Raw genomic sequence first — 17,721 nt, forward strand, 5'->3', positions numbered from 1 at the left:
TGTTCTTGATTGGAGTTTAAATTTTATTATCCTCAAAATTAAAATGTTATTGATATTAACTAAATTGTAAATGCCAAAGTGACATGATACTTTTCATCTTGTCAACCCTAACTGAAAGAGATGTTTCAAAGTCACTGTCTACTGAGTTAGTAGCAAAGAACATTTCAAACGGCAGTCTTAAATTCAATTTAATTACCTCTGCTGGTTTCTATGAAATGAACTTACTGATGGTCACGTTTTCTAAGGGATTTCTTGACTATCTGCAACACTACATAAGAAAAGAATGGTACTCTTATCTATACAGTACAGTCACCTAATGAGACAGATTCTAATATGTACTGGTCTTACCTCTCTAAACCTCAATAAACAAATCTATACTGTGAAGAGAAAATAACAAAATAATTTATTTGAAGTTCCTTCTAAATAAAAAAATAAGACTATGAAAATACCTAAAAAGATGATAACTATAAAAAGCATAACATTAATGGAAATGCCTATATTAGTCTGACCGTCCTGAACATCTTAAGAATACTTTTCACGGGCTGGAGAGATGGCTCAGAGGTTAAGAGCACTAACTGCTCTTCCAGAGGTCCTGAGTTCAATTCCCAGCACCCACATGGTGGCTCACAACCATCTGTAATGAGATCTGGCACCCTTTCCTGTCTACATAATAAATAAATAAATATTAAAAAAAAAAAAAGAATACTTTTCACAAAAACTAGATTTTATAGATTATCTCTTTTATACGGGCCTTAAATACAATGACCTAATGGGTAAACAATATTTAAAACTAGCTAGAGACTTCTGAGATACTTTAAATACAACCCTTTTGAAAGCTAGAAAATGGATTTTAAATATTTCAAGCTATCTATAGTCCAACTGTGTTAAAGATAGATCTTTCTATTCTGAAGTTGATTGCTGTGGGATGGTCTGTATGTCAAATGTGTTGCTGATTGGTCAATAAATAAATCACTGATTGGCCTGTGGCCAGGCAGGAAGTATAGGCGGGACAAGGAGGAGAATAGAGCTGGGAAGTGGAAGGCTGAGTCAGAGAGACACTGCCAGCCGCCATGATGAGAAACAGCATGTAAAGATGCCGGTAAGCCACGAGCCACGTGGCAAGGTATAGATTTATAGAAATGGATTAATTTAAGCTGTAAGAACAGTTAGCAAGAAGCCTGCCACGGCCATACAGTTTGTAACCAATATAAGTCTCTGTGTTTACTTGGTCGGGTCTGAGTGGCTGTGGGACTGGCGGGTGAGAGAGATTTGTCCTGACTGTGGGCCAGTCAGGAAAACTCAAGCTACAAATGGCGTCCAACGTGGTGGCAAGAGTTTCCACCTAAAAACTGAGAAAAAAGATTCTAAAACGGAGCTAAAAACAGCTTCCTAATTGTCTCTCAAATGAGCAGCAGCTGCTGGTTTGAGCTACTGGCGGGTTCCTAGCCTGCGTGCATGCTGGACCTGCAGTATGGTGGGAATGAGGCCTCTGCAAGTGGCACATTAAGCTGTGTGGTGGATTTAGCCTTTGCTAGTACAAAAAAAAAAAAAGAGGTTTCTGGGCTACATGCTGCTTTGATAGAAGCATAGACCCACTATTTCTGAGAGTTGATGGCTCCCACAGCTGGCAGAAAACGTATCACCGCCATGTTGGGAAGCTGAAGTGGGTGGAGCCCGCAGCGCCAGCACCCTTTCAGGCTTAGAATGCTGCAGTTTAAAGCAATAGGCTCAAGCTAATATAAAAAAAATAAGCCACGTAAAGATGGCTACCACACAGAGAATCTGGACTTTGTTCTCTTTGATATTCGTAACTGAAGAAAAACATTTGATTACAAAAGCTGTTGAGTTATGCCAAAATGTATATTTTTAAAGGTACCTTGACTTCAAAATTTGGATGTAAGGATATGTTGCTTTAAAAAGGAGGCTCTGCTTTTGTTTCCACAGAAAGCTAGAGGCTTTGGATTTGTTCCAGATTAAGATACATCAGGTTTGACCAGCCAAGACCCCCTGAAAGGTCTCCGATGACACCATGGCCCAGATGATCCAACATCCAGAACCGTTTCAAGGCAACTGGCTCAGATGATACACCCTCATGGACTATTCCATAATCCTAAAATATTCTTTGTGTCCCCATAAGATAAAGCGCCCCCCTTGAACAGGAAGTAGTAAGAGAAGCTACGCCCAAATTCCCAAATATACCAAGCTGACTTTGGAGATGTGTAAAGGTTAAAACCTTCCTTTTTTTAAGAAAAGAAAAGGGGAAGTGCTGTGGGATGGTCTGTATGTCAAATGTGTTGCTGATTGGTCAATAAATAAATCACTGATTGGCCCGTGGCCAGGCAGGAAGTATAGGCGGGACAAGGAGGAGAATAAAGCTGGGAAGTGGAAGGCTGAGTCAGAGAGACACTGCCAGCCGCCATGATGAGAAACAACATGTAAAGATGCCGGTAAGCCATGAGCCATGTGGCAAAGTATAGATTAATGGAAATGGATTAATTTAAGCTGTAAGAACAGTTAGCAAGAAGCCTGCCACGGCCATACAGTTTGTAACCAATATAAGTCTCTGTGTTTACTTGGTCGGGTCTGAGTGGCTGTGGGACTGGCGGGTGACAGAGATTTGTCCTGACTGTGGGCCAGTCAGGAAAACTCAAGCTACAGTTGATGATAATCTCTTTTAATTGAACCCAGGGGATACTGCATTTAAATACCTACTTTTCTTATATACTAATAAGTAAAAATGCCATTTGTTATGCTTAAAATTGGTGATTCTTATGGCCTGTATATTTTCAACAAAGCTGGTTTTTGAAAAGCCACACATGGGGCAGGCTGAATCCGGGGGTGTGTTAAATGTTTAAGGTGAGCCTGAACTACAGAGTGAGATTCCATATCATCCAAAAAAAAATCACAGGCTAGGGATGGAGCTCAGTAGTAGAGTATTTACTAGTGCATTCATAAAAAGAAAATAATTTTTTTAACTTCAAATATGAAGTATGGTGGCACATGCCTGTAATCTCAGAAATCAGAAGGCAGAGGTTAGAGCATCAGGAATTCAAGGTATCCTCAGCTATAGTAGAATATTTTAAGGTGTGTTGCTTTTGTTTATATTGTATTTGTTTAACTCTGTGAAGCTGTGTTACTGTGCCTGTGTAAAACATCTGATAGTTTAATAAAGAACTGAACACCTAAGAGCAAGGCAGGAAAAAGGATAGGCAGGGCTGGCAGGCAGAGAGGATATATAAAAGGAGAAAATTGGGAGGAGCGATCTAATAGCTAGGGGCCAGAGAAGGACTCCAGGGGCTAGCCACCCAGCTACACAGAGAGCCACAGAGTAGGAGTAAGATTTACAGAAGTAAGAGTATGGGAAAAGCCCAGAGGCAAAGGGTAGACAGGATAAATTAAGAAAAGATGGCTAGAAATAAGCCAAGCTAAGGCCAGGTATTTATAATTAATAAGGCTCTGTGTGTGATTTATTTGGGAGCTGGGTGGCGGGCCCCCCAAAAAGACCAAAGACCAACCAACAACACTCACTACATTAAGTTTGAGGACAGCTGGAAGTACATAAAACCATCTCAAAAAATTGACATTTCTTACCAACTTCCTTAAGTACATTTCTGTAACTCATTTTCTCTCTTTATATGCTACAAGTGATGTTCACTAAATTAACCTGAGTACTTACCAGGCCAGGTGCTGGTTCTCCCTCTTCCATCGGCTCCTCAACCATTCTAAGATCATTTACCTGAAGAACAGTTTTCAAAAAGTGAAGTTCAGTGCTATCAAAACTAGAATAATAACAAAGAAAAATACAACTCTAGGCATTTCTCTTCACAATTTACTTACTGAAAAACAAAAGGTCAAGGGTACAAAGAAATTATTCAGAAAAGGAAATTTATACATATAGTTCACACATTGTCCTTAAAGTCTTAATTTTTCAGAGCTTTATGTTTCACTACATGTTTCTTAAGGCTATGCTATGACCAATGACCTTCACATACAAATAAGTCTCACAAACATCTACCTTAGATACATTCAAAGAACGTTAGAATAGGAACATTTCATATGACTGCACAATGGAAAATCTCATATGGTTCAATTTTAAATTCATAAGATACCATACAGAACAAAGCTTAAATTACAGGAGATTTGAGCAGCTATGGAAACATTTTCAAGTGCAAAGCTTTAAAAAAAAGTAAATATAGAAGGCTTTGATCAAGGATCTATAACTATGACCCATAGGCCAATCAGGTTAGCTACCTGGTCCTGAATAAATGTTACGGAAATACAGTCACACTCATTTATTTCCATATTATCTACGATGGCTTTCACATTACAAGAGCAAAATTAAGTAGTTGTGACAAAGATACTATAACTACAAGGTGTTAAATATTTATTGTTTGGCCTTTTACAGAAAATGTATAAAAAGATCTCACTGATCTAAGGAGTTTGCAAATTAAATAACAGTAAGTCGGTCTAAATGAAAAGGAATTTAACCAATGCCTGTTTGTAAGAGATCACAGAAAAGTAAAACTAGATGGATGGACAGAAAGAATGGTGAATTAAATAAAGCTACCAGTGACACCAAAAATAGAATAAGCTCAATAAGTCCACCTCTCCCCTGATTATCAACTAAAAATCCTATTTAGAATACTAAAGGAACCATCTTGGGACTCTAGGAAGTAAACACTAATAGGAAAAGATACCAAAATTTGAAAAACAACTCAAGAGTTTATTTTCTACCTGTATCTCCTGGCTTTGGCCTGTGGGGAGCCCGAGTCATAGAACCCCTCTACTATAGGCCTAAACAAAATTTCCCAAGAAGGATATAGTTCTGAGGTAGTTAGCATAAAGATAATACTAACTTTCTAAATTTATCCATACTTTTCCCTTTTCAATATCTGACCACATTAAGGCATGTACCAATCAAAAGGAAAAAAACCTCTCTTATTAGAGGAAGCAGGAAAATAGGTTCCTGTGCTAAGAAAGGTATAGGTGTAATTCCTTTTTATTCACTGTCTTTGTCACTAAAGGAACAATTCCAACAGTACAAAGGTATGTGAACTAGGGCTTTGAACGAAAACCCTATTTCTGGCTAGAGGAACAGATTAAAGCCCCGGAAAATGGATAATTTATAAGAAATTATGACAGAGCTATTTCTTGATTCTAGGTTTGAACTAATGCAAGTATCGGCTCCAACAACCAACTGTATGTGTAGGGACTACAACATCAAAATACAAGAACATCTTTGAGAACTGAACTACAATATTAACCAATACTCAAAACTCAGACTAACCATGAGTGAGAAATTAGATTCCAGTAAACAGTGGAAGAACATTTATCTAAGACTCATGTTAGCAGATGTGTATGCAAATCACAGAGCAGCTTTATCAGTAAATGCCATAAATTGTACACACTCTGTGTGTCCTTCAAGCAGTCCTTGGACACATTTGGCCAATTCAAAGAAGCCAGTTCCTAAGTGTTCATTATTGAATGGATGGCTCTAAGAATGCAATGCTGAAAAACAAGCGAACTGTAGGGGTCAATAAAAAATAACCGATATAAAAATTAATCAGGGAGACATTCGGTATCAGTTCTTTACCCAGGGTTCCCACTTTCTGTATATGACACCACTGTCTTACACCTTGCCTCAACAGATTGGGAAATGTGGTATTAAAAACACAAGCTATAAATTTGTCATTAACAATCAACTTTCAACAAACAATACAAAACCCAGGAAGACAGTATCCTGATAGTCAAAATTTTACAATAAAGTGACTCTCATATTTATCTATACATAAACAGTTATGTATACAAAAAGGATTATCTATACAAAAAGGAAACTACGACTATGACTTTCCTCTGTTACTTAGCTACTGGTTACATACCAGTCATATCTTATGACTAATTTATCATGAAGCTGTTAGTCTGGAGGAACTAGAAAGAAAATGAATCAGGATGAGTCAAAAAATATCACTGCATCCTGGGAATCATCCCAGTCACAAATAGAACACCTAACTTTTCCTACTTCATTGACCTTCAAAGAGCAGGTTTTCAATATAAGAATATTCATCTACAGAATACCACAAAAGTCACTGGTGCTTACTAAAACCCAAATCATTTTCACTCATGGGAAAATATTTTGCCCCCAAAAAGTATGAAATGAAACCCCAGCCTGTTACCTAGAATCAAAACACTTGAGAGACTGAGAGGAAATTGTGAGATCAAGTCCACTCTGGTTTACATAACAAGATCTTCTCTGAGAACAACAAAAGAATTAAATGGTCAAAACTCTAAGTGAATAGCTCTCATCAGTCTAATAAAGAATATTTTTAAATTATCTTAATTTTCTCAGAAAAGAATGTTATCACTTTCTAATAGTCTGGAAACACCATAAAAATAAAGATATACAAATAAGAAAGAGGCTAATGATAAGGTAAGAAATAATAGATGATGTAAATTAATAATTTCATTAACAAAACATATATAAGTCATCATTTTTCACAACAAATATTATAGAATTATTAACTTACTACTAGTCTCCAGGATCCCCCAAAATACACCTACCAAGGAAAATGACTGTATGCATGTAGTATACAATATTAATACACTAAGAATGTGATAGTCTAAAGAAATTATGTTCTCAAATAACCTTCATGACTACAAGTTAGGTATTGACGGCTTCTGGAAAATGTCAATTATTATTATTATTACTATTATTATTATTGTTCCTTCTCCTCCTCTTCCTCCTCTACCTCCTCTTCCTTCTTCACTTAAAACAACTAGAGCAAATTAGATCTAAATTTAGAGGTACATTTACAATACCTAGAATAATAATAATCTATGTCTGCATATTGAGTCAAAAGCTTGACAAAACTGAGAAACTTTCAAATTATTCAATACAGCAAGCACACTCTAAGATACTCCCCATGATCCTCACCTCGACATGCTCATATTCATGCATGGCCTCCGTTGTCCTCGGAACAAACACAATCTGTGGCTGGATTCCAAAGAGAAAGAATAATTACAAAGGTGATGGGATTTCATCTGTATGGTTACATTATGCAAAAAAAAATTCTAGAGACTCTCCTTATTGTCTTGATTGAACTAAGTGATCATGCTGAAACCCATATGACAAAGAACTATAACCATCTCTAAGCAGCTTGAGGGAAGCCTCCAGCCACTACTCATCAAATTGGCCAGGCTTTGACCTTACAGGCACATAGAAAAGAACTGTGCCAAAAACCTTTGAGAGTTTAAAAGTAGACCTTCCCCAGTGAAGCCTCCAGATAAGAATGCAGAAGAGCCGAAACCTTGATTACAGGTTTGTATGACTAAGCAGAAGACTTAATTGAGTCATGCCCATATTCCCAACCCATACAAACAGAGTGATAATAAATATATCTTTGTTTAATCTGTAAATTGGCCGTAGAGTCTTATGTAGCAAGAGATATTTATTATAACCAATATTACTGTTCAAAAGTGCCTAGGATTAAAAGTTCTCTTCTGAAAGATTTTCTAGGGAAAAATTTTACAGCTTTAATATTTTAGAAATATCTTTATTAAACTCATATCTTTGTTCTCGTTTTATAGACAAATTGTAAATTACATCTTACTATCTTACTAAGTAACCTAGGAAAAACAGCTAAAATTTCAAATCATTTGCATGATAGTTAAGACTAAGAAGTTATGTTGTCCTTCAATGCTGCTTTCTTAAAAATAAGTTACGAAGTTAATAAGCACAGTATAGAACACATGTCATATTTCTTTCATACTCACAGATGCTTGAGAAGTTGAGGCAGGAGGACTGCTATGGCTTTGAGGACAGCCTGTGCTGCACAGCAAATTCCAGACTAGAATGGTCTACAAAGTGAGATCATTCTCACTGTATCGTTACTTCTGAAATATTATTCATTGAAAGATAAATTATAAAAATCACAAAAATACAAGTTCAATTAACAGCAGACCTAAGAACACATCCTAGAATTTGTTTTTTTAAAAAGACAATTCCACCATAGCTACAGATGTAAATAAACTGGAACATTTGTATACTGCTGATAACTATGTCAAACAGCATAGCTGCCATAAAAATAAAGCTGTTCCTTGCTGTGGGATGTTCTGTATGTCAAATATGTTGCTGTGATTGGTTAGTAAATAAAACACCGATTGGCCAGTAGCCAGGCAGGAAGGAAGTATAGGCGGGACAAGGAGGAGAATAAAGCTGGGAAGTGGAAGGCTGAGTCAGAGAGACACTGCCAGCCGCCCCGATGACAAACAGCACGTGAAGATGCCAGTAAGCCACGAGCCACGTGGCAAGGTATAGATTTATAGAAATGGATTAATTTAAGCTGTAAGAACAGTTAGCAAGAAGCCTGCCATGGCCATACAGTTTGTAACCAATATAAGTCTCTGTGTTTACTTGGTCAGCTCTGAGCGACTGTGGGACTGGCGGGTGATAGAGATTTGTCCTGACTGTGGGCCAGGCAGGAAAACTCTAGCTACAAATGGCGCCCAATGTGTTGGCAAGAGTTTCTACCTAAAACCTGAGAAAAAAAGATTCAAAAACGGAGCTAAAAACAGTTCCTTGTTGTCTCTCTCAAGTTAGCGGCAGCCTGCATGTTTGAGCTACTGTGGTGGGTTCCTGGCATGCGCGCTCAACCTGCAGTATGGTGGGAATGAGGCCTCTGCAAGTGGCACATTAAGCTGAGTGGTGGATTTAGCCTTTGCTAGTACAAAACAAAAAAAGAGGTTTCTGGGCTACACGCTGCTTTGATAGAAGCATAGACCCACTATTTCTGAGAGTTGATGGCTCCCAGAGCTAGCGGAAAACGTACTACCACCATGTTGGGAAGCTAAAGTGAGGGAGCCAGCAGCCACAGCGCTGTTTCAGGCTTAGAAGGCTGCAGTTTAAAGCAATAGGTTCACAATAAGACTGATTCAGATAAAATAGTTTACAATGGAGGTAAAAATGTACGTAGGCTTAAAAGAGAGAAAAAAGGAAAATATACAGTTATATAAACAGATAGTTTTTAAAAATAAAGTCTTTAAAGAGACAGTAAAGGTAGTATAAAAAATAAGCCACGTAAAAATGGATATTATACAGAGAATCTGCATTGTGTTGTCTTTGGGACTTTTAACTGCAGAAAAACATTTGATTGTAAAAGCTGTTGAGTTATGCCAAAATGTATATTTTAAAGATACCTTGACTTCAAAATTTGAATATAAGGATATGTTGCTTTGGAAAGGAGACTCTGCTTTTGTTTCCACAGAAAGCCAGAGGCTATGGATTTGTTCCAGATTAAGACACATCAGGTTTGACCAGCCAAGACCCCCTGAAAGGTCTCCGATGACACCATGGCCCAGATGATCCAACATCCAGAACCGTTTCAGGGCAACTGGCTCAGACGATACAGCCTCATGGACTACTCCATGATCCTAAAATTTTCTTTGTGTCTCCATAAGATACAGCACCCGCCTCGAGCAGGAAATAGTAAGAGAAGCTACGCTCAAATTCCCAAATTATATGTAACTTTACTAGGTTAAGGTTAAAACCTTCCTTTTTGAAAAAAAGAAAAGGGGAAGTGCTGTGGGATGTTCTGTATGTCATATATGTTGCTCTGATTGGTTAGTAAATAAAACACTGATTGGCCAGTAGCCAGGCAGGAAGGATAGGCGGGAGAAGCAGAGAAGAGAATTCTGGGGAGTGGAAGGCTGAGTCAGAGAGACACTGCCAGTCGCCACCAACACAAGCAGCATGAGAAGATGCTGGTAAGCCACAAGCCACGTGGCAAGGTATAGATTTATAGAAATGGATTAATTTAAGCTGTAAGAACAGCTAGCAAGAAGCCTGCCACGGCCATACAGTTTGTAACCAATATAAGTCTCTGTGTTTACTTGGTCAGCTCTGAGCGACTGTGGGACTGGCAGGTGAGAGAGATTTGTCCTGACTGTGGGCCAGGCAGGAAAACTCTAGCTACAGTTCCTCAAAAAAATAAAGTAGAATTAGCATATTATACACAATTTTACTTCTGGTTGTGAAACCAAAGGAACTGGAAGCAAAGTCTCAAAGACATTTTTGTGTACTGCATGATCAGAGCAGCATACATCTAATTTCATAAAAAAAAACCCTGCATTTTCTTTGTGTGTGTGTGGGGGGGGTGGTGGTGGTGATGGTGCTACAGGCCCTTGTTATATAATATAAATGGCCTGGTACTCCGTATGTATCCCAGACTGGTCTCAAACTCAAAGAAATCCTCCTGCCTCTGCTCTCAGATACCGATATTACATGTGTGCCACCAAAAAACATATCCAATTAATTTTCTTTTTTTTTTTTAGATAGCATCTCACTATGTAATTCAGGCCAGTGTAGAATTTTCTATGTACTCCACGTTGGCATTGAATTCATGATGCTCCTGCCTCTGCTTCTCAAGAGCTGAGATCACAGGCTTGTACTTAGCTCAACCTGTAATTTGAATTTACTTTTCTGTAGTGTTTCTTAAATAAAAATATACAAGAGACAAATATTGTGGTACACACTTGTAATTCCAGCACCTAAAAGACCAAGACAAGAGCATCACAAATTCTAGACCTTAAAAAAAAGACCACCAAAATGGATTCTTAAGTTTTAATGCATTTTAAATGCTAGCTAGACAATCATAACTTTAACTGCAGAAAACTGCAAATGTATCTCCCTGAATGTAAGAAAATCATTGCATTAGATTTTTGAAGCTGTTAATCCCATTAAGAGACTAATGGGTTAAGAATATTTAGTTCAATTGTTGGAAACAGCATTAATTCAGCCAAATCACTTTCAATATTTTAGTTGTGGCATAAATTTCAAAAGGATTTAACACCAAAAAATGTCATATATGCTGCTTTCAAATAATGCAGAGCTTAAAAATATAAAAGCTAAAAATATGATTATACTTAACTTTCTATCATATGTCATCAAGTTGTAACATTCATCTGATTTGGATACCTTGCCAAAACACTACAGCAATTCAAACTACTACCTTCAGAGACAGAGATGCTGTAATTTTATAGAAAAGAAATGGGTACTGTGGTCTTAACAATCTTCCTGAATCATAGCACCTAACAGTTTAAAGAAAATGGCTGAAATAAAATGTCATCTCTGTGTTATCTAACCAAGGTCATGTCTAAATCTACCAAGGACTGCTTACACATATCTCTCAAGGCCTTGGGTTCAATACCTAGGGCTTCTGAATATATAAATAAATAAACAAACAAATGAATAAATGCAGCAAAGAATCTGGCAAGCTGTCACACAACATTCTTTCAGCTATTTAGGAGGATCACTTGAGACAAGGATAATGAGATCACTCTGGCAACATAGTTAAACCCTCCCTTTAAAGTCATTGTTCATTTTAAAAACTTTATTAAAAAGTTATGAGAATCAGCATAAATGTTAAAATCTACTGCTATTCCTACAATAGCTATTTATGTCTTCTGCCATAATTTCTGCATATACTTCTCCAATTTGACATGGTATGTATAAAATCAAACATGACTAAATTAAAGAGCTAGCATTAGTTCCAGAATAGCTTGCTAACTTAGAAAACAAACCTCTAGAATTCTTATTGTTTTAATATCCAGGAAGTCTAGTGTACCTATGAGACCTGTGACAGTCAATCTCCACTGTTAGCCTGACTAGACTTAGAATCACATAGGAGATTGGTGAGGCATATCTGTAAGTGTACCTGTGAGGGTGTTTCCAGGCAGGATTAACTGAAAAGTGGGTGGGACCATAGAATAGTGAATAAAAAAAAGGAAAAGGAGAACACCAGATTTATGACACCTACCATCTTCTGCTTCCTGGCCCATATGACTTAACCTTAAGTGTCTCTCCCATACCCATCACTATAATGGACCAACCATCTGAAACCTTAAGCAAAATAGGTCTTTCTATCCTTTATATTATTTCCGTTATTTTTGTCACAATAACAAAAAAGTAACTAATATAAGATCCAAATTCACAAGCAACTCAAATATTTTAAAGAAATTCATTAGTAAAAATAACTTTTCTTGCCAGCGGTGGTGGCGCACGCCTTTAACCCCAGCACTCGGGAGGCAGGGGCAGGCAGATCTCTGTGAGTTCGAGGCCAGCCTTGGCTACAGAGTGAGTTCCAGGAAAAGCACAAAGCTACACAGAGAAACGCTGTCTCGTAAAAAACAAAAACAAAAACAAAACAAAACAAAAAAACTTTTCTTTCATATATGGCAAAAATAATTTTAGAACACTGAAAAACAAATCAAGATGGGCATGTTTCTAAGCCCTCTCAAGAATAACGGAAATAATGTAAGGTAATAAGGCACAAACTGAATTGAAAGATATACACTGAAGCTGCATTTTCTGCTTTTAAAGCTCTACTTCCTTGACAGCTTATTTAAGTAGGGAGAAATCAAGTACTACTACTTTTTAAAGCAAAAGAATAAAATGCATCACTTAGTCTATGAGTAATGGCATAGAAACTAAAACATTAACACCTCAGAAAAATACTTTAAAGCTTTCAGTAGGCCAAAATGTGTTGGTATTTATAATATAATATACTGTCTATTTAGACATTTCCTTGTGATTATAAATGAATGAACACACATACACAAACAGGTCACTCATCTTCAGTTATAAAGGCAGGAATCTGGAACAATACCCAATGAAGCCTATAAAGCAACTATCATTACGTTATGCCTCATAAATAGATACCACTCATTTGATAAATGAATATCAAATAACATTTAGAATTAATTAAAACAAATCCAAAAATCATTATGCTTTCAAAAATACTACTACTTATAGCAGTACTAGGTGGCTGCTGAATAATACTAAGCATATCCATACACTATACATTCAAATGTATTTGGAGATCTTCTGGGTTTTGTAATTCATTTAATCACACAATTAAAAAAAATCTGCTTTCTATATGGGCAGGAATTTGTTTACTATGCTTAGCTGACATCAGAGCTAATAAACTGAACACATTTGAATAGGTTCAATGTATTACAAAAGCCAAGGCATATGCCATCATGCCAGTCTCATAAGGGCTATGGCATATACTTTTGGAAAGTTACTTGCAAAGAACACATGTATGATATGTGGTATAAATGAGTACATATATACATAAAACCTGTCTACATCCCTGGTATTCTTTGTAGAAAATTCTCACTGTAATAAGCTCTTAGAGATATAATGTCCATATAATTACATTATAATGTCTTGAGAATATGTAATGAGTATAAATTGTCCATTGTTTTTTTCTCAAGGTTAAAGAATTTTGCTATGACAGATATTTTTATTTTGTTCAAAAACTCTATACTGTTCTTATCAAACATATAAAGTACAACTACTCTATTTCTATCTCAAAATAATCATAAACTAATTTACATTTTATAAATGAAAAATTTCAAGTAACTAACACCTAAAAACATACATCAAACCAATCCCAACCCAAGTTACAGTCTGTAAACATACAATACCATAGTGTATTCACTTCATGAAAAAAAAATGGTTAAAAAAAAAGGATAAAAGCTATTTTAGCCGGGCGGTGGTGGCTAAAACAAAACAAAACAAAAAAAAAAAAAAAAAAGCTATTTTAAAAATAAAATAAGTTTCTGCATGAAGAAAGCTACTACAAACTATTAGCTTAAGATGAAGTCTTACCCAAAATGTTTTTCATTAGTAAAATTTTGCTTTTGTTTTTGTTTTTCGAGACAGGGTTTCTCTGTGTAGTTTTGCGCCTTTCCTGGAACTTACTTTGTAGACCAGGCTGGCCTCGAACTCACAGAGATCCGCCTGGCTCTGCCTCCCAAGTGCTGGGATTAAAGGCGTGCGCCACCACCGCCCAGCTTTCATTAGTAAAATTTTGTGTCAAAATATTAACTGGGAGAAATCAGGACTCTAGTCTATAGGAAATAGTAGCTTAGGTAACATAACAAACATGTTCTATAAAAGCAGCACCATCCTCTTATAGAAAGAATAAGAAAAGAAGTCTTACTCTAACTAATCTGGCATAAAATATTTCAAAATTCCAGCCACATAGAAAATCAAATATGAAAGAAACACTGATTTGTCAATAAAATGCCTTTAAAGAAAAATTATAATCACTTCATACACAGGATACTTAGAATCATCTTGTACAAAAGCCATCAAATAATTTTTTAATTTGAAAATCTATTAATCTTCAATATTTGGACTGCAAATGAGAAACAGATAAAGCAGTATTTTTTTACTGAATTCCCAGAATTGGAAAAAGTACCCTTCTGAGTAGTTATATGTATTATGTCTTATCATTAATCCCAATTGTACATATCAAGCAACTAAGTCAAGCAACTTACCAAAGGTCACAAAGTATAGAAATAGAGAAGATGGAACCCATATTCAGGTATTCTAGCTTCAGAGCACTTACTGTAATAATATTATACGTTCCTGAATTCCTAGACAATCTGAGAGGTGCTGTGGGATGGTCTGTATGTCAAATGTGTTGCTGATTGGTCAATGAATAAATCACTGATTGGTCAGTGGCCAGGCAGGAAGTATAGGCCGGACTAACAGAGAGGAGAATTGAGAGAACAAAAAACTGGGTGAGGAAGACACTGCCAGCTGACATCAGGACAAGGAAGATGTAAAGTACCGGTAAGCCACAAGCCACGTGGCAAGGTATGGATTAATGGAAATGAATTAATTTAAGCTGTAAGAACAGTTAGCAAGAAGCCTGCCACGGCCATACAGTTTGTAACCAATATAAGTCTCTGTGTTTACTTGGTTGGGTCTGACGGCTGTGGGACTGGCAGGTGAGAGATTTGTCCTGACTGTGGGCCAGGCAGGAAAACTCTACCTACAAATGGCGTCCAACGTGGTGGCAAGAGTTTCCACCTAAAAACTGAGAAAAAAGATTCTAAATCAGAGCTAAAAATAGTTCCTAATTGTCTCTCTCAAATGAGCGGCAGCTGCCTGTTTGAGCTACTGGTGGGTTCCTAGCGTGCGTGCATGCTGGACCTGCAGTAGGGTGGGAATGAGGCCTCTGCAAGTGGCACACTAAGCTGCGTGGTGGATTTAGCCTCTGCTAGTACAAAACAAAAAAAGGGGTTTCTGGGCTACATGCTGCTTGGATAAAAGCATAGACACACGATAGCTCCCAGAGCTGGCGGTAAACTACCACCGCCATGTTGGGAAGCTGAGGTGGGCGGAGCCAGCAGCCACAGCTGCTGCAGTTTAAAGCAATAGATTCACAATAAGACAGATTCAGATGTAATAGTTTACAATGTGTGTAAAATATACATAGGCTTGAAAGAGACAAAAAAGGTGATATATACAGTTATAGAAACAAATACATAGTTTTAAAAAATAAAGTCTTTAAAGAGACAGTAAAATTAATATAAAAATAAGCCACATAAAGATGAATATTACACAGAGAATCTGGATTGTGTTGTCTTTGGGATTTTTAACTGCAGAAAAACATTTGATCGTAAAAGATGTTGAGTTAAACCAAAATGTATATTTTAAAGGTACCTTGACTTCAAAATTTGAATATAAGGATATGTTGCTTTGGAAAAGAGTCTCTGCTTTTGTTCTCACAGGAAGCCAGAGGCTATGGATTTGTTCCAGATTAAGATACATCAGGTTTGACCAGCCAAGACCCCCTGAAAGGTGACACCAAGGCCCAGATGATCCAACATCCAGAATGGTTTCAAGGCAACTGGCTCAGACGATACAGCCTCATGGACTACTCCATGATCCTAAAATTTTCTGTTTCCCCAGAAGATACAGCGCCCCCCTCCAGCAGGAAGTAGTAAGAGAAGCTACGCCCAAATTCCCAAATATACCAAGCTGACTTTGGAGATGTGTAAAGGTTAAAACCTTCCTTTTTAAGAAAAGAAAAGGGGAAGTGCTGTGGGATGGTCTGTATGTCAAATGTGTTGCTGATTGGTCAATGAATAAATCACTGATTGGTCAGTGGCCAGGCAGGAAGTATAGGCGGGACTAACAGAGAGGAGAATTGAGAGAACAAAAAACTGGGTGAGGGAGACACTGCCAGCTGCCATCAGGACAAGGAAGATGTAAAGTACCGGTAAGCCACAAGCCATGTGGCAAGGTATAGATTAATGGAAATGAATTAATTTAAGCTGTAAGAACAGTTAGCAAGAAGCCTGCCACGGCCATACAGTTTGTAACCAATATAAGTCTCTGTGTTTACTTGGTTGGGTCTGATGGCTGTGGGACTGGCAGGTGAGAGAGATTTGTCCTGACTGTGGGCCAGGCAGGAAAACTCTACCTACAGAGAGGCCTAAGTAACACTTTGTTTTTCCTAAAAAAATGATATGTACATTATCAAATTCTTCTTGAACAGTATTCAGTGGAGAACAGGTAGTATTTTTAATAATGGCATAAGAATACTTGCTGTGGGATGGTCTGTATGTCAAATGTGTTGCTGATCGGTCAATAAATAAATCACTGATTGGCCAGTGACTAGGCAGGAAGTATAGGCAGGACAAGGAGGAGAAAAAACTGGGAAGTGGAAGGCTGAGTCAGAGAGACACTGCCAGTAGCCATGATGACAAACAACATGTAAAGATGCCGGTAAGCCACGAGCCATGTGACAAGGTATAGATTAATAGAAATGGATTAATTTAAGCTATAAGAACAGTTAGCAAGAAGCCTGCCACGGCCATACAGTTTGTTACCAATATAAGTCTCTGTGTTTACTTGGTCAGGTCTGAGCTGTTGTGGGACTGGCGGGTGAGAGAGATTTGTCCTGACTGTGGGCCAGGCAGGAAAACTCTACCTACAAATACTGGATATCAATATGGGAAAAAAAGTGAACCCATCATTTATAAAATTTACCCTTCATTTATAAAAATTAATCACAAGTAGATCAAAAGTCCAAGAAAACCATACACTTCAAACATAACATCAATGAAATAAACAGGGAAATTTCATGACCATGAATTCAGGCAATTTTTCTTATATATAATATGCAAAGTAAGATTCACAAAAGAACAAATTCATAAATTAAACTTCATTAAAATAAAAAAAAACCTCTACTCTTCATTAAAAAAAATAAAAATGCAGGCCACATAATGGAAGGAAAAGGTCATAAGTCAAAGCCTGATAAAGGACCTATTTCCAAAATTCTCAAAACTCATAAGAAAGCAAACAAGTCAATTTTTAAAAATAACAAAAATTTTAAAAAGACAAATCACTGGGAAAAAACATGTGCATGACAAATAAGTGTTTCAAAAAATCCCCAACAATATTTTTAATAACAGAAATGGAAGCTCAAAAAATAATGTGATGCCACTATACACCTATCAGAATAAATAAATATTTTAATTTTAACTGGCAATATCAAGTACTTACAAAAATTCAAAGAAGCTGGAACTTTCACATGGTAACTTCATAAGTATGTGCCCAAAGTAAATGAAGTTCCATTCAAATCAGTACCTCCACACACATTTATTTGACTTTAGTCATAATCACTACAAACTAATAACAATCCAAATGTTTTAAACTGAATAATGGATAAGCCAAACTTATTAAGACCACATAACAGCACACTGTACAAGAGTGAAAAGAAAGATCTGGACACATACAGCATCACACACAAGGAACAAATGAAATCAAATTAATACTGTTTAAAAATCTGATCGACTAAGTGATCCTATCTTTTCTGAATATCTATGTCTCCTCTAAAAGGTTCTCTAGGCATTCATTTATCC

General features: G+C 36.9%; 1 protein-coding gene across 4 annotated transcripts in view; it reads right to left on the reverse strand.

Annotated features, from left to right (window-relative positions):
- The window catches only part of Rps6ka6 (ribosomal protein S6 kinase A6), a 207,942-nt gene that overhangs the window by 84,568 nt on the left and 105,653 nt on the right, over window positions 1-17,721 (reverse strand). For all 4 annotated transcript variants that reach the window (XM_052734805.1, XM_052734824.1, XM_052734833.1 and 1 more), the window contains 2 exons: window positions 6,932-6,991; window positions 3,677-3,736 (listed from right to left, as the gene is read on the reverse strand). In XM_052734805.1, coding sequence (XP_052590765.1) covers window positions 3,677-3,736; window positions 6,932-6,991 — 120 coding nt within the window. The remainder of the gene's footprint in view (window positions 1-3,676; window positions 3,737-6,931; window positions 6,992-17,721) is intronic.

Source organism: Peromyscus californicus, unplaced genomic scaffold, assembly GCF_007827085.1.
Source record: "Peromyscus californicus insignis strain IS unplaced genomic scaffold, ASM782708v3 Scaffold_10__1_contigs__length_136768540, whole genome shotgun sequence".
Classification (NCBI taxonomy): domain Eukaryota; kingdom Metazoa; phylum Chordata; class Mammalia; order Rodentia; family Cricetidae; genus Peromyscus; species Peromyscus californicus.